Raw genomic sequence first — 25,583 nt, forward strand, 5'->3', positions numbered from 1 at the left:
CACACACACAGAACATCGCCAGCGCTGCGGCACACACACACAGAACATCCCCAGCGCGGCGGCACATACACACAGAACATCCCCAGCGCGGCGGCACATACACACAGAACATCCCCAGCGCGGCGGCACATACACACAGAACATCCCCAGCGCGGCGGCACATACACACAGAACATCCCCAGCGCGGCGGCACATACACACAGAACATCCCCAGCGCGGCGGCACACACACACAGAACATCGCCAGCGCTGCGGCACACACACACAGAACATCCCCAGCGCAGCGGCACATACACACAGAACATCCCCAGCGCCGCGGCACACACACACAGAACACCCCCAGCGCGGCAGCACATACACACAGAACATCCCCAGCGCGGCGGCACACACACACAGAACATCCCCAGCGCGGCGGCACACACACACAGAACACCCCCAGCGCGGCGGCACATACACACAGAACATCCCCAGCGCGGCGGCACACACACACAGAACATCCCCAGCGCAGCGGCACATACACACAGAACATCCCCAGCGCGGCGGCACACACACACAGAACATCCCCAGCGTGGCGGCACACACACACAGAACATCCCCAGCGCGGCGGCACATACACACACAGAACATCCCCAGCGCGGTGGCACACACACACAGAACACCCCCAGCGCGGCGGCACACACACACAGAACATCCCCAGCGCGGCGGCACACACACACAGAACATCCCCAGCGCGGCGGCACATACACACAGAACATCCCCAGCGCGGCGGCACACACACACAGAACATCCCCAGCGCGGCGGCACACACACACAGAACATCCCCAGCGCGGCGGCACACACACACAGAACATCCCCAGCGCGGCGGCACACACACACAGAACACCCCCAGCGCGGCGGCACACACACACAGAACATCCCCAGCGCGGCGGCACACACACACAGAACATCCCCAGCGCGGCGGCACACACACACAGAACACCCCCAGCGCGGCGGCACACACACACAGAACACCCCCAGCGCGGCGGCACATACACACACAGAACATCCCCAGCGCGGCGGCACATACACACACAGAACACCCCCAGCGCGGCGGCACACACACACAGAACATCCCCAGCGCGGCGGCACACACACACAGAACATCCCCAGCGCGGCGGCACACACACACAGAACATCCCCAGCGCGGCGGCACACACACACAGAACATCCCCAGCGCGGCGGCACACACACACAGAACATCCCCAGCGCGGCGGCACACACACACAGAACACCCCCAGCGCGGCGGCACATACACACAGAACATCCCCAGCGCGGCGGCACATACACACAGAACATCCCCAGCGCGGCGGCACATACACACAGAACATCCCCAGCGCGGCGGCACACACACACAGAACATCCCCAGCGCGGCGGCACACACACACAGAACATCCCCAGCGCGGCGGCACACACACACAGAACATCCCCAGCGCGGCGGCACACACACACAGAACATCCCCAGCGCGGCGGCACACACACACAGAACACCCCCAGCGCGGCGGCACACACACACAGAACATCCCCAGCGCGGCGGCACATACACACAGAACACCCCCAGCGCGGCGGCACATACACACAGAACATCCCCAGCGCGGCGGCACATACACACAGAACATCCCCAGCGCGGCGGCACACACACACAGAACATCCCCAGCGCTGCGGCACACACACACAGAACATCCCCAGCGCGGCGGCACATACACACAGAACATCCCCAGCGCGGCGGCACACACACACAGAACATCCCCAGCGCGGCGACACACACACACAGAACATCCCCAGCGCGGCGACACACACACACAGAACACGCTACTCTGATAACACGCTAATGAAACACGGATAAGTACCTGCTGTCTGATGCCCAGGAGTTTAAAGGCGCAGTCCCACTCAGCCACATACCACTTAGATTGTAAGCTCTGCGGGGCAGGGATTTCCTTTCCTAGCGCCTGATCTTATTTGCTGTCCTATAATTCCCTGTATTATCTCTCCTGTAAAGCGCTGACACAGGGGCTCACAACTCCCCCCCAACAGGTCAGGTTTTAAGGATATCCCTGCTTCAGCACAGGTGGCTCACTCAAAAACTGAGCCACTGATTGAGCCACCTGTGCTGAAGCAGTGACTGATTAAGCCACCTGTACTGAAGCAGGGACTGATTGAGCCACCTGTGCTGAAGCAGAGATATCCTGAAACCCTGACCTTTTGGGGGTCTTGAGATGTGCATACATGTAACACCTCCCATTAGTAATGCCGGTTTCCGAGCCCCGGCGGCCCATGTCCCTGCTCTGCCGGCATTGCAAGTTACCAAAGAGATGCGGGAGCGGAGGATTCTGGGAAACAGAAAGAGATGCGGGAGCGGAGGATTCTGGGAAGCAGAAATGAATGTGCAGAAGACATGATTGTGTTAGATAAATAAGCGGTGTGTTTGTGAGCAGAGTAAATACGGTAATAACACCGTTATCACACCGGCTAATCCGCGCGTCTGATACATTACCCTTATCTTACAGTACATTATAATGATTAAGCGACATTAAACTATAACCCCTTCACTGCCAGGGGTTTCTTGCCGTTGCCATGCAGTGCCAGGCTGCGTAGCCCCAGCACACAGAGGGTTAGCCGCGGCCCCGGTTCTGTGCATGTATGTACACGTGTTCCGTGTTAGGATAGACGCAGATAATCCCCCCAGTAACCGCTGCTACTTCTTTTCAGTCTTTTACAAATAACAACAGACACAAAGTACCAATGTTTCCTGCGGTTAATATATTATCACTGAATACATATGTCTGAGGGTGTGTACTGGGTATGCAATGCTTACATTACTGGGGTTAGAACAAAATGGCCGACCTTTCCTCCATGGGAAGTTCTGACAATGTGTGTACAATGATATATAAAGGAGGGTGATGGATATTTTAATAGGGATTTTGTTATTGTGGAGGAGGGAACCTGCACATGATTGGTTACTCCATCACAGTGATACTTGGTACCACTGTATTTATTTACAGACCATGTAATACGATGAATTACCTGATGGGAGATTCTGCCGTTACCCCGTGTGCGGTGCGTGCTACCTGTGGGTAAGCAGGAGGGCTGAGTCGTCCGCCGATGTTTGTGGGGACACAGGACAGGTTTCTGGGGTACATACCCCGCATGGTTCTCTAGCAGCGCAGCGCCTCCATCTGCCGCAGGTTCCAGATGTATGGAGGCGATCTCGTGCGGTAGAAATAAGTCTCTCTCCTTCCCCTAGTAAGGCTGAGTCCCCGCTGGCGCTGAGCTCGCTGAGCGGGCGGCGCTTGACGCGGTTACTTGCATATATATATATATATATATATATATATATATATGTAAGTTCCGGCTCACGCGATGCGCACACGCATGCGCGGGCACACACGCTCGGCGCTTTTGTAAATACATTTTTTAAACTTTCCCGCTTGCTCAGATAGCCGCAATTGCCCCCCCCTCCTCCCCCCCGCGCGTCTGCAAGTTGCAGGACACCTGGCGCTCATGCTCTATGCATGAGCGCGCTCAGCGCCAGCAGGGACTCAGCCTAAGATCACACCCCAGGCAGGAGGTATTAGAACTGGAACGGTTTATTCTGTCAGCCACACAGTCACAGCTTCTGCCCAATGCAGTCGTTGGCTCGGATATCCAGCTGTAGGATGGTCCCTGGACCTGCACTACAGGTCAGGGGCCCCCGCAGCAGTCCTGGCTCTTCCCTGAGCCTCTAGCAGAGGCAGGGGAAAGGTACACACTCACTCTCGGCCGGGGGGAAGAGGACAGAGAAGGCCCAATGTTCAGGCACTCTGCTGTGTGACCTGCCTCTCTCAAGTGGGGAGAGGCACTGACTAAGTTTGGGCCGCAAACCCCTTAAGTACAGCCAGGAGGAGGGCACCAGGTCAGACCCAGGATTGGGTGTACCCAGGCCTGATTCCACCTCCTCCCCTGTCACTCAAGGGTACTGCTGGGAGTGGGGAAACCCCATGATAACTACTGGCAGGCCTGCTCTTACCAGGGCTTACTGCTACGGAGGGCAGACTGGTAGCCAAGAACCAGTCCTGGCTACACAAACATTGCTAATTAAGTTCAGTCCTCGATTTCAGGGCGATACAAACCTAATGATAATTAGAGCTCAGTTAATGAAGTGTTAATTAGAGAAATCTTGGGCCCAGATCCAGAAAAGACACGATTGCTTAGCACTGTTTAGTAGATCTGGGCCTTGGTTTGTTAGCTGCTCTAAGGGACTGAACTTGGGGAACTCGCACTCACTCTCACTCATACACACACTCGCACGCATACTCACATGCACGCCTGCACTCACACACACTCACACTCACACACACACACACACACACACACACTCACACGCACACACACTCACACTCACATGCACACTCACACTCCCAGCAGAGCTGGTACAATATTGTATTATTTTCCCCTGTTTGTTGTGTTCATCTGGGAACCGCCTGCCAGAAACCTGTAATCTTGTAGTAAGTGGCCATACACAGAAGAGGAGACGGGCGGGAGAGACGGGCGAGAGAGACGGGCGAGAGAGACGGGCGGGAGTTACAGACGGGAGAGACGGACGGGGGAGACACGGACGGGGGAGACACGGACGGGGGAGACACGGACGGGGGAGACACACACACAGACGGACACACACACAGACGGACGGGGGAGACACACACACAGACGGGGGGGAGACGGACGGGGGAGATATAAAAAATATAATAACAAATATAATAGAACGTGGACACACATCCCTCTTCACACTAGGCCTTGGCCATATCCATGTGACAGGAAGGCCTAGCAAGGAAGATACCCCCGAGAACCACAAAAACATCTTCATATCAGGGGAATGTGACCTCTCTCCTGTCCTGGTAACGTTACAGATTATCACCTATCCCAATATCCTGCATTTATCCCGCTTCCCTCGTACCTCCCCCCCCCCCCCCCCTCCATTACTCTCGGTCCCACTGTTCCCTTAGTACTTTCCCCCTTTTTATTTGTATGTTGTTGCCCCAAATAAACACTTCAGCGAGTAAGACGGTCCCCTCGCCCGATATATGGGATTGAGTTACCCGCCGGTCCCTACGCGTCTCTCGGGGTGTGCCTGGGCCAGGACACTATATGCCCCCTGCTTTATCTGTCCATGTAAATATATTAATATATGTGTTATTATCTCTCGCTGCACTAATCCGCGATCCCAGCTTTGTGTGTCCTTATTGTAACTTCCTATCTGCTTCTCTGCTTTACAGATTGCGACTCATTTATTCTACTTCACTTCTATAATCCTTGACCCCTGGACCTTGGAGCCTGCGATGGGCGAGAATGGTCACCTGACCACTGGCCTGGACACACATGGTTCTTGTCTGGGACACTATACATAAAGAATATATATATATATATTATATATATATTCACACTCACACTCACACATACAATGAGTTCCGGGCTCAGCCAAACTCTCACGCACTAGCGTTTGATGGAGGGAGCAAAGCCAGGACTGGCTGATCCTGTCTCTAATGCCCCAGTGCAGAGGAATGCCATGCAGCCAGGGGGCGCAATTTGGGGGCAGGGTTACGTAGCAGCTTCCTGTCCCGGTGTAGGAATATTCTCTTATCTTTAGATTCGGCGCAGAGTTTCCTGCGCGGTTTTTATCATTTCTTTTCTTCTGCTGGAAAAAGATTTTGTTTCTCAGACAGTTGTTTAAAAAGTAAAAAGTGTCGGAGTAACCGCGGCAAACCCGGACATTCAAACCCGCGCCGCACAGTATCAGCGCCATGCACGGCTCCACGGCTATCCTGCGGCCATTTTATCTACCCACCACTAAATCTTTCTTAGAGCTGACAGCAGAGAACGAGGAAGGTAGACCCACCGGATCAGCGCCGTGTCCGACAGTCTCTGTAGCTGGCAGCCCCCGGGACAGAACCGCTCACTGCCACGGGCTGCGTTTCCACCTTCCCCTACTGTGCGTGGTACTCTCAACATCCCACGTCGGGGCAGATTCCCTGACCACCAGCCCCGGCGCTAACTGCCACTGATTGAATAACACCCCTTAGAGTGTAAGTTCTTGGGGCCAGTGATTCCCGTTGCTTTTATATTTCCTGCACTTCTAATAATAATTATTATGGATTGCAGTTTCCCGGTTAGTCCGATCCTCTCGCGCTTCCAGTAACACGCGATACAACCCGGAAATAACTGTTATAATAATCATTTCTTATTGAGTTCCGCGTCCTGTAACGGCCGCAGAGGGTAAAGGCGCCACAAGAGGCGGGAACGGAGAAAAACCGCGCCGATACGCACCACATTCCAATGTGCCCCAATTCCTAGCCGATTCTACACCGATAAACGCTGATTTTTTTTTTAAATACCAGAAAAACACCAAAATGAACGCTGATTTTACAGAAGCAGCGACATCCCTGTTCCTGACCCCTGCACATGAGCGAGTCGCGCGCGCACGCGGTGACAGCTGTGCGGCTCCGTGGGACACTCTGATTTACGATACACACATGACATTACACCGCTGATAATGGCTGATAAACTCGCACCTTTACACCTGCGGCCGCCGGCAACCACACGGAGATCTGCAATCATTACCAGAACTGCGCGGCGAGAAACAAGCAGCAGAAAATGTTCTGTATTACGGAGAGGGGGAGATAAAGAATGAAGGACTGAGAACCTCGGGTCCAGGGGGGGGGGAGAGGAGGAGGAGGGGGGAAGAGAGGAGGGGGGAGAGAGAGGAGGGGGGAGAGAGATGGGGGTGGAGAGAGGAGGGGGAGAGAGGAGTAGGGGGGAGGGAGAGGAGTAGGGGGGAGAGAAATGGGGGTGGAGAGAGGAGGGGGAGAGAGGAGGAGGGGGAGGGAGAGGAGTAGAGGGGAGAAAGAGGAGGGAGAGATGAGGGGGGAGAGAGAGATTGGGGTGGAGAGATGAAGGGGGGGAGAGAGAGATGGGGGTGGAGAGAGGAGGGGGAGAGAGGAGGAGGGAGAGGAGTAGGGGGGAGATAGAGGAGGGAGAGATGGAGCTGGAGAGAGGAGGGGGGGAGAGAGAGGAGGGGGGGAGAGAGAGATGGGGTGGAGAGAGGAGGGGGGAGAGAGAGGAGGAGGAGGGGGAGAGAGCTCCTGGTGAGTTGAGCGGTTGCAGATTTTGATGACTTTTAGGAGTTCTTTATAAATATATTTGGTCCAGAACTTCTACAGATCTCACAATGTTGTGTGTTGCAGTGAATGTGTTTGTTGCAGTGTGTTGCAGTGTATGTGTGTGTGTGTGTGTGTTGTAGTGTGTGTTGCAGTGTATGTGTTTGTTGCAGTGTGTTGTAGTGTGTGTGTTGTAGTGTGTGTTGCAGTGTATGTGTTTGTTGCAGTGTGTTGCAGTGTATGTGTGTGTGAGTGTTGCAGTGTGTGTGTTGTAGTGTGTGTTGCAGTGTATGTGTTTGTTGCAGTGTGTGTGTTGTAGTGTGTGTTGCAGTGTATGTGTTTGTTGCAGTGTATGTGTGTGTGTGTGTTGCAGTGTGTGTGTTATAGTGTGTGTTGCAGTGTATGTGTTTGTTGCAGTGTGTTGTAGTGTGTGTGTTGCAGTGTGTGTGTGTGTGTGTGTGTGTGTGTGTTGTAGTGTGTGTGTTGCAGCGTGTGTTGTTGTGTGTGTGTTGCAGTTTGTGTGTTGCAGTGTGTGTGTTGTAGTGTGTTTTCTTGCAGTGTTTATGTGTGTGTGTAGTGTGTGTTTTGCAATGTGTGTGTGTTGTAGTATGTGTGTTGCAGTGTGTGTTTGTGTTGCATAGTGTGTGTGTGTGTGTGTGTGTGTGTGTGTGTGTGTGTGTGTGTGTGTGTGTGTGTGTGTGTGTGTGTGTGTGTGTGTGTGTGTGTTGCACTGTGGATACCCCTGCCTGGAGAGAAATAACAATATGAAATATACCGTGTGTGACTCCCGCCCGCGGAGATATAGAAGAGTAATGACAGTAGCAGAATATCTCCCAGCTGATGAGGGGCCCGGAGCCGAAACGTTGTTTTACCTTCTTCCTAAAATAAATGGAGATTTATTTCTGATGGAAGCAGCTTCTATTCCTGGGAGAGATTGTGCGTGTGTGGTTACTTGTGACTGTTGTGTGTGTTGTCGCCACAAGCCGAGGACGAGGAATACACGACAACTGGGGGAGAACATTAGGATTGACCAGGCCTCTGATCCCATCGCTAGGCCGTTCCCATTGCTAGGCCGTTCCCATCGCTAGGCCGTTCCCATCGTTAGGCCGTTCCCATCGTTAGGCCGTACCCATCGCTAGGCCGTACCCATCGCTAGGCCGTTCCCATCGTTAGGCCGTTCCCATCGTTAGGCCGTTCCCATCGTTAGGCCGTTCCCATCGTTAGGCCGTTCCCATCGCTAGGCCGTACCCATCGCTAGGCCGTACCCATCGCTAGGCCGTTCCCATCGCTAGGCCGTTCCCATCGTTAGGCCGTACCCATCGTTAGGCCGTACCCATCGTTAGGCCGTACCCATCGTTAGGCCGTACCCATCGTTAGGCCGTTCCCATCGTTAGGCTGTACCCATCGCTAGGCCGTACCCATCGCTAGGCCGTACCCATCGTTAGGCCGTTCCATCGTTAGGCCGTTCCATCGTTAGGCCGTTCCATCGCTAGGCCGTTCCCATCGCTAGGCCGTTCCCATCGCTAGGCCGTACCCATCGCTAGGCCGTTCCCATCGCTAAGCCGTTCCCATCGTTAGGCCGTTCCCATCGCTAGGCCGTTCCCATCGCTAGGCCGTTCCCATCGCTAGGCCGTTCCCATCGCTAGGCCGTACCCATCGCTAGGCCGTACCCATCGTTAGGCCGTACCCATCGTTAGGCCGTACCCATCGTTAGGCCGTTCCCATCGCTAGGCCGTTCCCATCGCTAGGCCGTACCCATCGTTAGGCCGTACCCATCGTTAGGTCGTTCCCATCGTTAGGCCGTTCCCATCGCTAGGCCGTACCCATCGCTAGGCCGTACCCATCGTTAGGCCGTACCCATCGTTAGGCCGTACCCATCGTTAGGCCGTACCCATCGTTAGGCCGTACCCATCGTTAGGCCGTTCCCATCGTTAGGCCGTTCCCATCGTTAAGCCGTTCCCATCGTTAGGCCGTTCCCATCGTTAGGCCGTTCCCATCGTTAGGCCGTACCCATCGTTAGGCCGTACCCATCGTTAGGCCGTACCCATCGTTAGGCCTTACCCATCGTTAGGCCGTACCCATCGTTAGGCCGTACCCATCGTTAGGCCGTACCCATCGTTAGGCCGTTCCCATCGTTAGGCCGTTCCCATCGTTAGGTCGTTCCCATCGTTAGGCCGTTCCCATCGCTAGGCCGTACCCATCGCTAGGCCGTACCCATCGTTAGGCCGTACCCATCGTTAGGCCGTACCCATCGTTAGGCCGTACCCATCGTTAGGCCGTACCCATCGTTAGGCCGTTCCCATCGTTAGGCCGTTCCCATCGTTAGGCCGTTCCCATCGTTAGGCCGTTCCCATCGTTAGGCCGTACCCATCGTTAGGCCGTACCCATCGTTAGGCCGTACCCATCGTTAGGCCTTACCCATCGTTAGGCCGTACCCATCGTTAGGCCGTACCCATCGTTAGGCCGTACCCATCGTTAGGCCGTTCCCATCGTTAGGCCGTTCCCATCGTTAGGCCGTTCCCATGGGTTACAAGGCCCGGAAATAAGCAATAACAGATTATATTTAGAAAGTAAAATAAACTATTATGAAATATAAACACTACGATTTATTTTGCTGAAGGAAATCTGCCTTTTATTGAAGAAGAAGAAAAGTTCACATCAACAAACACACAGACGCGGACGCTCCAGCTGCTCACACGCTGCGCTATTTATTCAGGAATTCCCTTTTTTAAGGTTTTCCCAGAATTTTGTACACAGTTTAACCCCTCCACCGTCAGAGGCTAGTAACACTTCTGTATGCAGAAATAGGGGTGGGAGGGGAGGGGGGTTCAATAACTCCTGATGACCCCTTCCATGGGTACCACTACCACGATTTCATGCTTGTAATACAGGGTGTGTGTAATGTGTTTCTGAGCAGTATACACAGTGCTGTACAAAGTAAGGCACACAATATGACACAATATGAACAGCACAGCAATTGCAGAAGATGCTGCTGAGATGTGTGAATCAGAACGGTTTCCCGGGAGCGGACGACACAACTCACGACGACATTTTAGGTTGGAAAAGTTTGATGAAGTTCAACCTTTGCTAATTGTTTGCTCTCTAATTTCCCTTGTTGCCCAAAATACAGTAATCAGTGATGGTAAACAAACTCCTGTAGTGCTTTAGTACCATGGGTAACAGACCCGAGATGTCCAGCTCCAAGGACCCAAACTTATACGATTTTAAGGTTCCAAATAGCATTTTAATGTCATTCTATGACTCAGGCCCGTCCCGAACCCCAGCGGGGGTGGGAGTCACACACACACATCCTGGGCCTCCCGATGAGTGGAGCTCATGTTCTCCTCAACCTCTGGGTTTATAAACCTGTCGCCAGCTCCACAAAAGCACAAGATTAGTGCAGGCCCGATGAACATCGGTCTTTGCAATGGCCCCTCAGCTCTGCACTTCCCTTTTCCTATGCAGGAAAACAAACATCGGGGTGTGTTTAACATTCCCCTTAACCTCTCCCACCCGAGATCCGTCAGAGGCTGGAACACGCCTGTGCTGCTCCTCCATGCTCCTCGGGACCCGTCACAACGCGGGGACCCCGCCAGCTCGCGCTCTGCATGGAGGATAACGGCCGCCTCTCCGGCACGTCCAGCGTCTCCGCCTCGCGCCTCCCCGCACAGCTCCGAAGCAGCGCCTTCACCTCCCGTTTCACGTTGCTGTTAAGGAGACCGTAGATGACTGGGTTGACGCACGTAGAGGTCATGGCGAGCAGGTGGCACAGCGAGAAGATCAGGTTGTGGTAACACACGGAGATCAGCTGGTGGTCCCAGTCCACGATGCTGTTGAAGACATTGAGCGGCAACCAGCATACAGCAAACGCTCCCACCATAGAGGCCAGCATAAGATTTACCCTCTTCATGTGCACATCTTTCCTCCCAAACAGAGCCCCCCTGCGCCGCAGGTGCACGTAGATATGGAGGTAGCAGCCCACGATGAAGCACAGCGGTACGCAGTACTGCAGGAGAAGCAGAGAGATGGTGTACGCGGCTCTCTGCTGTGCAGACGGCCAGGACTCCACACACGCTGACTTGTCCGCGAAGAACCCCAGGACCTTGGAGATGTTCTTGTGCGGAGCATCGGTCAGAACCATGGAGGAGACCAGCGGCAGAGCCAGAAGGGAGGCCAGGCCCCAGGCTAGCAGGACAGCCGCGTAGGCCTGAGGGACGTTGGGTTTCCAGCCGGTGGGGTGCAGGATAAGCTGATGCCTCTCGAAGGCAATAAGGACCAGGACCAAGACGGAGACCGTGACGGAGGCACACTGCACAAAGTTGGTGACCTTGCACAGGCCGAGCCCGAAGACCCAGTAATCCATCACGGTGTAAACCACGGAGAATGGGAGGCAGAACGCGCACACCAGCATGTCGGAGAAGGCCAGGTTGGCGATGAGGACATGGGTAACATTCCCCTTTTCTCGATGCCGGAAGATGACATAGATCAGGGAGAGGTTTCCCAACAAGCCCAGCATGGTTACCAGGCTGTAGGACGTCCCCAGGAAGGGCGTCAAATCGGGGGAGTGCCTGCATTTATTCTGGAAACCCGCTAGAAATGCCAGGCTCGCGTTCTGGAAGAACAGGGGGTCGGGGGGCGTCTCGGAGAGCAGACTCTCATTCATGGTGGCTCCGTAGAAGGGAACAGCTTCTCTGATCGATATCTCTCCACCGGCAGGGATTCCTGTGTACAGAGAAGGACGGTTAGGCACAAACTATAACACCATTAATAAAGGGGATGGAAAATTGGACTTATGAGGAAACAACATGGGGTCATCCCAAGGGCAGTACAGGGGACTCGGGCCATCCCTTAAGGTTGGAGGAAAGGAGATTTCACCAGCAATAAAATAAAGGGATCTTTACAGTAAGGGCAGTTACAGTGTGGGATTCATTACCCATGGAGACTGGGATGGTAGATACAATAGATTTGTTCAAAAAAGGTTGGACATCTTTTTAGAAAGGAAAGGTATACAGGGATATACCAAATAAGTATACATGGGAAGGATGTTGATCCAGGGAGTAATCCGATTGCCATTACTGGAGTCAGGAAGGAATTTATTTTTCTCTTATGAGATATCATTAGATAATGTGTCACTGGGGCTGTGTGTTTGCTTTCTCTGGAACAATACACGGCAAGTACGGATATAGGATAAAGTATCTGTTATCTATATTTAACATAGGTTGAAATCGATGAACATATGTCTTTTCAACCTCATCTACTGTGTAACTATGTAACTATCACGGCCAGATGCATCGCTTGTGTAAAACCGTCACGCGGACACGGAGAACAGACCTGGGATGTTATTCACTAAAGTCTTCTGGCTGCAAGAAAACGGCACCAGATTTATCAAAGCAATAAGATGTTATTCCTCTCCGCGGTTACTTCTCTCGTACCGGGGATTTTTTTGGCACTGGTTCTGACCCAAGTTTTTTTTAGCTCGGAAATTTCAGTAAATTATCCCCCTAAAGTCTGTAAAGTTCATGCACAAGAAACACCTATATGTATACGTTTCTCCATCACAAGAGCGCACGCCTGTCCTGGCACGAACCGGGCACTCGCGCGCCTGCCAGGACGGGCGACGCGGTCCCGCTGCTCTGTCTGCTCTCCCCGAGAAAGCCACATATTATTAGTTCTCACGCGATCCGCCGCTGCGGACGCGCTGATCTGCGCTTGATGCTTTTATCTGCTCCGTGTTTTCTGTGATTTCATTGTTTTGTTCATTCTGAAATATCTAACAGTAAAATACAAGACCCCAGCACAGGGCATAGCGGGGGTCCCCTGATTCTTCATAATCTGTATCACAGCTGCTCCAACAGGCTCCGGAAAAGGCCCAGTGACACGTGAGTGACACGTGAGTGACACGTGAGTGACACTTTGTCACATTCACGTAAATCCCTCCGCATCGCTGATCCGACGTCCTTTCCTCGGGGCACCAAGTGACGCCTTTGTGTCATTATACATACAGCAGGAGCGCCAACGCCAGTCCCCAAGGGCCACCAACAGGTCAGGTGTTAAGGATACCCCTGCTTCAGCACACGTGGCTCAATCAGTGGCTCAGTCTTCGAAAGCACCGTCTGTGCTGAAGCAGGGATATCCTTAAAACCTGACCTGTTGGTGACTTTTGGGGACTGGGGTTGGTCACCCCTTTTATACAGCAATGAGCAGATTGTATCCCCCCAAAGTACAGCCCGTGTGATAACGCCCAGCCCGTCGCGGGCGGGATTGTTCCATTTTCCACGCGAGCCTCAATAAAAACGGCGAATTCTTCCAATTCAGCAAATGTTGCAAACCTTTCTTAGGAGCGTTTAACCCTTTGGATTACAGGAGCCAGCAGCACCATGCAGTGAAGGGGTTAATAGAATAAATTGCCAGTGGTCGGAAAATAAAGCAGTGGTACTCTGTGGGTGAACATAAAAAGCAGTGGTACCGAGTACCCCCCCGGGCGAGGTCTTGTACAAGGCAACGCCAATTGTAACCTGGAGATTCCCAGTCTTTGCAGAATGACATAATACTGCAGAGTACGACCCCGTTAGCTGCCAGTTACCGGCCCCTCCTTAACGCCCCAGGACCGCGCAGCGCTCCGGCACCTGAATGACCCCCCATGTGTGTGCGCGAGTCACATGACAGTATGTCCCAGAGGTTTTACCTTAGAATATGTCGTTCCCTTCGGTCCCGGAGCAGCAGATGCAGGAGACGAGCCCGTGAGAACAACGCCGGCGTTGTGTGTGATTAAACAAGGGGGCGTGGAGACTTCCCCTCTCAGGACCTGTGTCCCGTATTCCCAGCCCCACAGCCCTCTCTGCCGGGAGACGCCGTGTGTGTGTGTGTGTGTGTATATATATATATATATATATGTGTGTGCAATGGCAGGGCAGGCCGGCAGGGGGCGCCCCCCTCCTGTGCTCTGAGTGCGGGCGATGGGCAGCGCGTTAACCCCTCCAGTGCTGGACGAAAAGCATAGCAAAGTGCGCGTGTTATTGTAATGTAAAAAGAGATTAACGGTGGACAAAAACTATCACGCACATTTATATATATATATATTGTATTGTAAGTCTTTATTTATATAGCGCCTTTAATGTACACAGCGCGTCACAGCAGTAATACACGCGGTAATCATATAAATAACAGATAAAGGGGAGAAGTGCTTCAGGCATAGTAACATTTTGGAAAGGGAGTCCCTGCTCCCAAGAGCTTACAATCTAATTGATTACTATATTTATCTATAATTTATCATTATACAGGCATACCCCGCATTAACGTACACAATGGGACCGGAGCATGTATGTAAAGCGAAAATGTACTTAAAGTGAAGCACTACCTTTTCCCACTTATCGATGCATGTACTGTACAGCAATCGTTATATACGTGCAGAACTGGTGTAAATAACGCATGTGTAACAGGCTCTATAGTCTCCCCGCTTGCGCACAGCTTCGGTACAGGTAGGGAGCCGGTATTGCTGTTCAGGACGTGCTGACTGGCGCATGCGCGAGCTGCCGTTTGCCTATTGGGCGATATGGCCTTACTCGCGAGTGTACTTAAAGTGAGTTTACTTAAACCGGGGTATGCCTGTATATAGTGGTGTTTATAGGAGAAAGGGACCCTAATGAAATGAAAATGACTTTATATTTAAAATACAATAAATGTCAGCATCCCGCCTGTTCCTATTTCTTCCAAATTACTTGGCGATTCCCCTCAAAAAAAGATACCAGAAGTAAAAATAAAGGTGTCTTGTTTGAGTGCGTATGTGTACGGTGTGTGTATGTGTACGGTGTGTGTATGTGTACGGTGTGCGTATGTGTACGGTGTGCGTATATGTACGGTGTGCGTATGTGTACGGTGTGCGTATGTGTACGGTGTGCGTGGTGTGTGTATGTGTACGGTGTGCGTATGTGTACGGTGTGCACATGTGTACACTGTGCGCATGTGTGCGTATGTGTACGGTGTGCGTATGTGTACGGTGTGCGTATGTGTACGGTGTGTGTATGTGTACGGTGTGCGTATGTGTACGGTGTGCGTGGTGTGTGTATGTGTGCGGTGTGTGTATGTGTACGGTGTGCGTATGTGTACGGTGTGCGTGGTGTGTGTATGTGTACGGTGTGTGTATGTGTACGGTGTGCGTATGTGTACGGTGTGCGTGGTGTGTGTATGTGTACGGTGTGCGTATGTGTACGGTGTGCGTATGTGTACGGTGTGCGTATGTGTACGGTGTGCGTGGTGTGTGTATGTGTACGGTGTGCGTGGTGTGTGTATGTGTACGGTGTGCGTATGTGTATGGTGTGCGTACGTGTACGGTGTGGGTATGGGTATGTGTACGGTGTGCGCATGTGTAGGGTGTGCGCATGTGTACGGTGTGCGCATGTGTACGGTGTGCGTATGTGTACGGTGTGCGTATGTGTACGGTGTGCGTATGTGTACGGTGTGCGTATGTGTACGGTGTGCGTATGGGCACGGTGTGCGTATGTGTACGGTGTGTGTATGTGTACGGTGTGCGTGGTGTGCGTATGTGTACGGTGTGCATATGTGTACGGTGTGCGTGGTGTGCGTATGTGTACGGTGTGCGCATGTGTACGGTGTGCGTATGTGTGCGGAGTGTGTATGTGTACGGTGTGCGTGGTGTGCGCATGTGTACGGTGTGCGTATGTGTACGGTGTGCGTGGTGTGTGTATGTGTACGGTGTGCGCATGTGTACGGTGTGCGTATGTGTACGGTGTGCGTGGTGTGCGTATGTGTACGGTGTGCGCATGTGTACGGTGTGCGTATGTGTACGGTGTGCGTATGTGTACGGTGTGCGTATGTGTACGGTGTGCGTATGTGTACGGTGTGCGCATGTGTACGGTGTGCGTATGTGTACGGTGTGCGTATGTGTACGGTGTGCGAATGTGTACGGTGTGCGTATGTGTACGGTGTGCGTATGTGTACGGTGTGCGTATGTGTACGGTGTGCGTATGTGTACGGTGTGCATATGTGTACGGTGTGCGCATGTGTACGGTGTGCGTATGTGTACGGTGTGCGCATGTGTACGGTGTGCGAATGTGTACGGTGTGCGTATGTGTACGGTGTGCGTATGTGTACGGTGTGCATATGTGTACGGTGTGTGTATGTGTACGGTGTGTGTATGTGTACGGTGTGCGTATGTGTACGGTGCGTATGTGTACGGTGTGCGTATGTGTACGGTGTGCGTATGTGTACGGTGTGTGTATGTGTACGGTGTGTGTATGTGTACGGTGTGCGTATGTGTACGGTGTGTGTATGTGTACGGTGTGCGTGGTGTGTGTATGTGTACGGTGTGCGCATGTGTACGGTGTGCGTATGTGTACGGTGTGCGTATGTGTACGCTGTGCGTATGTGTACGGTGTGCGTGGTGTGCGTATGTGTACGGTGTGCGTATGTGTACGGTGTGCGCATGTGTACGGTGTGCGTATGTGTACGGTGTGTGTATGTGTACGGTGTGCGCATGTGTACGGTGTGTGTATGTGTACGGTGTGCGCATGTGTACGGTGTGCGCATGTGTACGGTGTGCGTGGTGTGCGCATGTGTACGGTGTGCGCACGTGTACGGTGTGCGCATGTGTACGGTGTGTGTATGTGTACGGTGTGCGCATGTGTACGGTGTGCGTATGTGTACGGTGTGCGTGGTGTGCGCACGTGTACGGTGTGCGCATGTGTACGGTGTGCATATGCGTATGTGTACGGTGTGCGCATATGTACGGTGTGCGTATGTGTACGGTGTGCGTATGTGTACGGTGTGCGCATGTGTACGGTGTGTATGTGTACGGTGTGCGTATGTGTACGGTGTGCGTATGTGTACGGTGTGCGTATGTGTACGGTGTGCGTATCTGTACGGTGTGCGTATGTGTACGCTGTGCGTATGTGTACGGTGTGCGTATGTGTACGGTGTGCGTATGTGTACGCTGTGCGTATGTGTACGCTGTGCGTATGTGTACGGTGTGCGTATGTGTACGGTGTGCGCATGTGTACGGTGTGCGTATGTGTACGGTGTGTGTATGTGTACGGTGTGCGCATGTGTACGGTGTGTGTATGTGTACGGTGTGCGCATGTGTACGGTGTGCGTGGTGTGCGCATGTGTACGGTGTGCGCATGTGTACGGTGTGCGCATGTGTACGGTGTGTATGTGTACGGTGTGCGCATGTGTACGGTGTGCGCATGTGTACGGTGTGTGCACGTGTACGGTGTGCGAATGTGTACGGTGTGCGCACGTGTACGGTGTGCGCATGTGTACGGTGTGTGTATGTGTACGGTGTGCGCATGTGTACGGTGTGCGTATGTGTACGGTGTGCGTGGTGTGCGCATGTGTACGGTGTGCGCATGTGTACGGTGTGCGTATGTGTACGGTGTGCGCACGTGTACGGTGTGCGAATGTGTACGGTGTGCGCACGTGTACGGTGTGCGCATGTGTACGGTGTGTGTATGTGTACGGTGTGCGCATGTGTACGGTGTGCGTATGTGTACGGTGTGCGTGGTGTGCGCACGTGTACGGTGTGCGTATGTGTACGGTGTGCATATGCGTATGTGTACGGTGTGCGCATATGTACGGTGTGCGTATGTGTACGGTGTGCGTATGTGTACGGTGTGCGTATGTGTACGGTGTGCATATGCGTATGTGTACGGTGTGCGCATATGTACGGTGTGCGTATGTGTACGGTGTGCGTATGTGTACGGTGTGTGTATGTGTACGGTGTGCGTATGTGTACGGTGTGTTTATGTGTACGGTGTGCGTATGTGTACGGTGTGCGCATGTGTACGGTGTGTATGTGTACGGTGTGCGTATGTGTACGGTGTGTTTATGTGTACGGTGTGCGTATGTGTACGGTGTGCGCATGTGTATGGTGTGTATGTGTACGGTGTGCGTATGTGTACGGTGTGTGTATGTGTACGGTGTGCGTATGTGTACGGTGTGCGTATGTGTACGGTGTGCGTATGTGTACGGTGTGTGTATGTGTACGGTGTGCGTGGTGTGCGTATGTGTACGGTGTGCGTATGTGTACGGTGTGCGTGGTGTGTGTATGTGTACGGTGTGCGCATGTGTACGGTGTGCGTATGTGTACGGTGTGCGCATGTGTACGGTGTGCGTATGTGTACGGTGTGCGTATGTGTACGGTGTGCGTATGTGTACGGTGTGCGTATGTGTACGGTGTGTGTATGTGTACGGTGTGTGTGGTGTGTGTATGTGTACGGTATGCGCATGTGTATGGTGCGCGTATGTGTACGGTGTGCGTGGTGTGTGTATGTGTACAGTGTGCGCATGTGTACGGTGTGTGTATGTGTACGGTGTGCGGAGTGCGTACGGTGTGCGTATGAGTACGGTGTGCGTATGTGTACGGTGTGCGTATGTGTATGGTGTGCGTATGTGTACGGTGTGCGTGGTGTGTGTATGTGTACGGTGTGCGGAGTGCGTACGGTGTGCGTATGAGTACGGTGTGCGTATGTGTACGGTGTGCGTATGTGTATGGTGTGCGTATGTGTACGGTGTGCGTGGTGTGTGTATGTGTACGGTGTGCGAATGTGTACGATGTGCGTATGTGTACGGTGTGCGTATGTGTATGGTGTGCGTATGTGTACGGTGTGCATATGTGTACGGTGTGCGTATGTGTACGGTGTGTGTATGTGTACGATGTGCGTGGTGTGTGTATGTGTACGGTGTGCGAATGTGTACGGTGTGCGTGGTGTGCGCATGTGTACGGTGTGTGTATGTGTACGGTGTGCGCATGTGTACGATGTGCGTGGTGTGTGTATGTGTACGGTGTGCGAATGTGTACGGTGTGCGTGGTGTGCGCATGTGTACGGTGTGCGAATGTGTACGGTGTGCGTATGTGTACGGTGTGCGCATGTGTACGGTGTGTGTATGTGTACGGTGTGCGCATGTGTACGGTGTGTGTATGTGTACGGTGTGCGCATGTGTACGGTGTGCGCATGTGTACGGTGTGCGTATGTGTACGGTGTGCGCATGTGTACGGTGTGCGTATGGGCACGGTGTGCGTATGTGTACGGTGTGCGCATGTGTACGGTGTGCGCATGTGTACGGTGTGCGTATGTGTACGGTGTGCGTGGTGTGCGTATGTGTACGGTGTGCGTATGTGTACGGTGTGCGTATGTGTACGGTGTGTGTATGTGTACGGTGTGCGTATGTGTACGGTGTGTGTATGTGTACGGTGTGCGCATGTGTACGGTGTGCGTATGTGTACGGTGTGCGCATGTGTACGGTGTGCGTATGTGTACGGTGTGCGCATGTGTACGGTGTGCGTATGTGTACGGTGTGTGTATGTGTACGGTGTGCGCATGTGTACGGTGTGTGTATGTGTACGGTGTGCGTATGTGTACGGTGTGCGTATGTGTACGGTGTGCGCATGTGTACGGTGTGCGTATGTGTACGGTGTGCGTATGTGTACGGTGTGCGTATGTGTACGGTGTGCGTATGTGTACGGTGTGCGTATGTGTACGGTGTGCGCATGTGTACGGTGTGCGTATGTGTACGGTGTGTGTATGTGTACGGTGTGCGCATGTGTACGGTGTGTGTATGGGCACGGTGTGCGTATGTGTACGGTGTGCGCATGTGTACGGTGTGCGCATGTGTACGGTGTGCGCATGTGTACGGTGTGCGCATGTGTACGGTGTGCGCATGTGTACGGTGTGCGTATGTGTACGGTGTGCGCATGTGTACGGTGTGCGTATGTGTACGGTGTGCGTATGTGTACGGTGTGCGTATGTGTACGGTGTGCGTATGTGTACGGTGTGTGTATGTGTACGGTGTGCGCATGTGTACGGTGTGCGTATGGGCACGGTGTGCGTATGTGTACGGTGTGCGCATGTGTACGGTGTGCGCATGTGTACGGTGTGCGTATGTGTACGGTGTGCGTGGTGTGCGCATGTGTACGGTGTGTGTATGTGTACGGTGTGCGCATGTGTACGGTGTGTGTATGTGTACGGTGTGCGCATGTGTACAGTGTGTGTATGTGTACGGTGTGCGTGGTGTGTGTATGTGTACGGTGTGCGAATGTGTACGGTGTGCGTGGTGTGCGCATGTGTACGGTGTGCGCATGTGTACGGTGTGCGCATGTGTACGGTGTGTGTATGTGTACGGTGTGCGCATGTGTACGGTGTGCGTGGTGTGTGTATGTGTACGGTGTGCGAATGTGTACGGTGTGCGTGGTGTGCGCATGTGTACGGTGTGCGCATGTGTACGGTGTGCGCATGTGTACGGTGTGCGCATGTGTACGGTGTGCGCATGTGTACGGTGTGCGCATGTGTACGGTGTGCGCATGTGTACGGTGTGTGTATGTGTACGGTGTGCGCATGTGTACGGTGTGCGCATGTGTACAGTGTGTGTATGTGTACGGTGTGCGTGGTGTGTGTATGTGTACGGTGTGCGAATGTGTACGGTGTGCGTGGTGTGCGCATGTGTACGGTGTGCGCATGTGTACGGTGTGCGCATGTGTACGGTGTGCGCATGTGTACGGTGTGCGCATGTGTACGGTGTGTGTATGTGTACGGTGTGCGTATGTGTACGGTGTGTGTATGTGTACGGTGTGCGCATGTGTACGGTGTGCGCATGTGTACGGTGTGTGTATGTGTACGGTGTGCGTGGTGTGTGTATGTGTACGGTGTGCGAATGTGTACGGTGTGCGTATGTGTACGGTGTGCGTATGTGTACGGTGTGCGTATGTGTACGGTGTGCGTATGTGTACGGTGTGCGTGGTGTGCGTATGTGTACGGTGTGCGCATGTGTACGGTGTGTTTATGTGTACGGTGTGTGTATGTGTACGGTGTGCGTATGTGTACGGTGTGCGTATGTGTACGGTGTGCGTATGTGTACGGTGTGCGTATGTGTACGGTGTGCGCATGTGTACGGTGTGTGTATGTGTACGGTGTGCGCATGTGTACGGTGTGTGTATGTGTACGGTGTGCGTATGTGTACGGTGTGCGTATGTGTACGGTGTGCGTATGGGCACGGTGTGCGCATGTGTACGGTGTGCGCATGTGTACGGTGTGCGCATGTGTACGGTGTGCGTGGTGTGCGCATGTGTACGGTGTGTGCATGTGTACGGTGTGTGTATGTGTACGGTGTGTGTATGTGTACGGTGTGCGCATGTGTACGGTGTGTGTATGTGTACGGTGTGCGCATGTGTACGGTGTGCGCATGTGTACGGTGTGTGTAAGTGTACGGTGTGCGTGGTGTGCGCATGTGTACGGTGTGTGTATGTGTACGGTGTGCGAATGTGTACGGTGTGCGTATGTGTACGGTGTGCGTATGTGTACGGTGTGCGTATGTGTACGGTGTGTGTATGTGTACGGTGTGCGTGGTGTGCGTGGTGTGCGCATGTGTACGGTGTGTGTATGTGTACGGTGTGTGCATGTGTACGGTGTGTGTATGTGTACGGTGTGCGCATGTGTACGGTGTGCGCATGTGTACGGTGTGTGTAAGTGTACGGTGTGCGTGGTGTGTGTATGTGTACGGTGTGCGAATGTGTACGGTGTGCGTATGTGTACGGTGTGCGTATGTGTACGGTGTGCGTATGTGTACGCTGTGCGTATGGGCACGGTGTGCGTATGTGTACGGTGTGCGTATGTGTACGGTGTGCGTATGTGTACGGTGTGCGCATATGTACGGTGTGCGTATGTGTACGGTGTGCGTATGTGTACGGTGTGCGTATGTGTACGGTGTGCGTATGTGTACGGTGTGCGTATGTGTACGGTGTGCGCATGTGTACGGTGTGTATGTGTACGGTGTGCGTATGTGTACGGTGTGTTTATGTGTACGGTGTGCGTATGTGTACGGTGTGCGTATGTGTACGGTGTGCGCATGTGTACGGTGTGTATGTGTACGGTGTGCGTATGTGTACGGTGTGTGTATGTGTACGGTGTGCGTATGTGTACGGTGTGCGTATGTGTACGGTGTGCGTATGTGTACGGTGTGCGCATGTGTACGGTGTGTGTATGTGTACGGTGTGTGTATGTGTACGGTGTGCGTGGTGTGCGTATGTGTACGGTGTGCGTATGTGTACGGTGTGCGTGGTGTGTGTATGTGTACGGTGTGCGCATGTGTACGGTGTGCGTATGTGTACGGTGTGCGTGGTGTGCGCATGTGTACGGTGTGCGCATGTGTACAGTGTGCGTATGTGTACGGTGTGCGTGGTGTGCGCATGTGTACGGTGTGCGTATGTGTACGGTGTGCGTATGTGTACGGTGTGCGTATGTGTACGCTGTGCGTATGGGCACGGTGTGCGTATGTGTACGGTGTGCGTATGTGTACGGTGTGCGTATGTGTACGGTGTGCGTATGTGTACGGTGTGCGCATGTGTACGGTGTGTGTATGTGTACGGTGTGCGCATGTGTACGGTGTGTGTATGTGTACGGTGTGCGCATGTGTACGGTGTGCGCATGTGTACAGTGTGTGTATGTGTACGGTGTGCGTGGTGTGTGTATGTGTACGGTGTGCGAATGTGTACGGTGTGCGTGGTGTGCGCATGTGTACGGTGTGTGTATGTGTACGGTGTGCGCATGTGTACGGTGTGCGCATGTGTACGGTGTGTGTATGTGTACGGTGTGCGCATGTGTACGGTGTGTGTATGTGTACGGTGTGCGCATGTGTACGGTGTGCGCATGTGTACGGTGTGTGTATGTGTACGGTGTGCGTGGTGTGTGTATGTGTACGGTGTGCGAATGTGTACGGTGTGCGTATGTGTACGGTGTGCGTATGTGTACGGTGTGCGTATGTGTACGGTGTGTATGTGTACGGTGTGTGTATGTGTACGGTGTGCGAATGTGTACGGTGTGCGTATGTGTACGGTGTGCGTATGTGTACGGTGTGCGCATGTGTACGGTGTGTGTATGTGTACGGTGTGCGCATGTGTACGGTGTGTGTATGTGTACGGTGTGCGTATGTGTACGGTGTGCGTATGTGTACGGTGTGTGTATGTGTACGGTGTGCGTATGTGTACGGTGTGCGTATGTGTACGGTGTGCGTATGGGCACGGTGTGCGCATGTGTACGGTGTGCGCATGTGTACGGTGTGCGCATGTGTACGGTGTGCGTGGTGTGCGCATGTGTACGGTGTGTGCATGTGTACGGTGTGTGTATGTGTACGGTGTGTGTATGTGTACGGTGTGCGCATGTGTACGGTGTGTGTATGTGTACGGTGTGCGCATGTGTACGGTGTGCGCATGTGTACGGTGTGTGTAAGTGTACGGTGTGCGTGGTGTGCGCATGTGTACGGTGTGTGTATGTGTACGGTGTGCGAATGTGTACGGTGTGCGTATGTGTACGGTGTGCGTATGTGTACGGTGTGCGTATGTGTACGGTGTGTGTATGTGTACGGTGTGCGTGGTGTGCGTGGTGTGCGCATGTGTACGGTGTGTGTATGTGTACGGTGTGTGCATGTGTACGGTGTGTGTATGTGTACGGTGTGCGCATGTGTACGGTGTGCGCATGTGTACGGTGTGCGCATGTGTACGGTGTGCGCATGTGTACGGTGTGTGTAAGTGTACGGTGTGCGTGGTGTGTGTATGTGTACGGTGTGCGAATGTGTACGGTGTGCGTATGTGTACGGTGTGCGTATGTGTACGGTGTGCGTATGTGTACGCTGTGCGTATGGGCACGGTGTGCGTATGTGTACGGTGTGCGTATGTGTACGGTGTGCGTATGTGTACGGTGTGCGCATATGTACGGTGTGCGTATGTGTACGGTGTGCGTATGTGTACGGTGTGCGTATGTGTACGGTGTGCGCATGTGTACGGTGTGTATGTGTACGGTGTGCGTATGTGTACGGTGTGTTTATGTGTACGGTGTGCGTATGTGTACGGTGTGCGTATGTGTACGGTGTGCGCATGTGTACGGTGTGTATGTGTACGGTGTGCGTATGTGTACGGTGTGTGTATGTGTACGGTGTGCGTATGTGTACGGTGTGCGTATGTGTACGGTGTGCGTATGTGTACGGTGTGTGTATGTGTACGGTGTGCGTGGTGTGCGTATGTGTACGGTGTGCGTATGTGTACGGTGTGCGTGGTGTGTGTATGTGTACGGTGTGCGCATGTGTACGGTGTGCGTATGTGTACGGTGTGCGTGGTGTGCGCATGTGTACGGTGTGCGCATGTGTACAGTGTGCGTATGTGTACGGTGTGCGTGGTGTGCGCATGTGTACGGTGTGCGTATGTGTACGGTGTGCGTATGTGTACGGTGTGCGTATGTGTACGGTGTGCGGAGTGCGTACGGTGTGCGTATGAGTACGGTGTGCGTATGTGTACGGTGTGCGTATGTGTATGGTGTGCGTATGTGTACGGTGTGCGTGGTGTGTGTATGTGTACGGTGTGCGAATGTGTACGATGTGCGTATGTGTGCGGTGTGCGTATGTGTACGGTGTGCGTATGTGTACGGTGTGCGTATGTGTACGGTGTGCGTATGGGCACGGTGTGCGTATGTGTACGGTGTGCGCATGTGTACGGTGTGCGCATGTGTACGGTGTGCGTATGTGTACGGTGTGCGTGGTGTGCGCATGTGTACGGTGTGTGTATGTGTACGGTGTGCGCATGTGTACGGTGTGTGTATGTGTACGGTGTGCGCATGTGTACGGTGTGCGCATGTGTACGGTGTGTGTATGTGTACGGTGTGCGTGGTGTGTGTATGTGTACGGTGTGCGAATGTGTACGGTGTGCGTATGTGTACGGTGTGCGTGGTGTGTGTATGTGTACGGTGTGCGAATGTGTACGGTGTGTGTATGTGTACGGTGTGCGAATGTGTACGGTGTGCGTATGTGTACGGTGTGCGTATGTGTACGGTGTGCGTATGTGTACGGTGTGCGTATGTGTGCGGTGTGCGTATGTGTACGGTGTGCGTATGGGCACGGTGTGCGTATGTGTACGGTGTGTATGTGTACGGTGTGCGTGGTGTGTGTATGTGTACGGTGTGCGTATGTGTACGGTGTGCGCATGTGTACGGTGTGCGTATGTGTACGGTGTGTGTATGTGTACGGTGTGCGTATGGGCACGGTGTGCGCATGTGTACGGTGTGCGTATGTGTACGGTGTGCGTATGTGTACGGTGTGCGTGGTGTGCGTATGTGTACGGTGTGCGTATGTGTACGGTGTGCGCATGTGTACGGTGTGCGTATGTGTACGGTGTGTGTATGTGTACGGTGTGCGCATGTGTACGGTGTGTGTATGTGTACGGTGTGCGCATGTGTACGGTGTGCGTATGTGTACGGTGTGCGGAGTGCGTACGGTGTGCGTGGTGTGTGTATGTGTACGGTGTGCGCATGTGTACGGTGTGCGTATGTGTACGGTGTGCGTGGTGTGCGCATGTGTACGGTGTGCGCATGTGTACGGTGTGCGTATGTGTACGGTGTGCGTGGTGTGCGCATGTGTACGGTGT

At 53.4% G+C, this 25,583-nt stretch overlaps 1 protein-coding gene across 2 annotated transcripts in view; it reads right to left on the reverse strand.

Moving 5' to 3' along the window:
• Positions 1 to 9,796: 9,796 nt before the first annotated feature.
• LOC142473396 (neuropeptide Y receptor type 4-2-like) overlaps positions 9,797 to 25,583 on the reverse strand; it is a 34,707-nt gene continuing 18,920 nt past the window's right edge. The window contains exons 1-2 of one of the 2 annotated variants that reach the window (XM_075580643.1): positions 13,851 to 14,005; positions 9,797 to 11,887 (exon numbers count right to left, since the gene is read on the reverse strand). In XM_075580643.1, the coding sequence (XP_075436758.1) occupies positions 10,689 to 11,828 (1,140 nt within the window). In that variant the 5' untranslated portion in view covers positions 11,829 to 11,887; positions 13,851 to 14,005 and the 3' untranslated portion in view covers positions 9,797 to 10,688. Of the gene's footprint in view, positions 11,888 to 13,850; positions 14,006 to 25,583 lie in introns of those variants that run through there. The other variant, XM_075580644.1, reaches the window with a different exon arrangement.

This window comes from Ascaphus truei (genome assembly GCF_040206685.1).
Source record: "Ascaphus truei isolate aAscTru1 chromosome 8 unlocalized genomic scaffold, aAscTru1.hap1 SUPER_8_unloc_2, whole genome shotgun sequence".
Taxonomy (NCBI): Eukaryota; Metazoa; Chordata; class Amphibia; order Anura; family Ascaphidae; genus Ascaphus; species Ascaphus truei.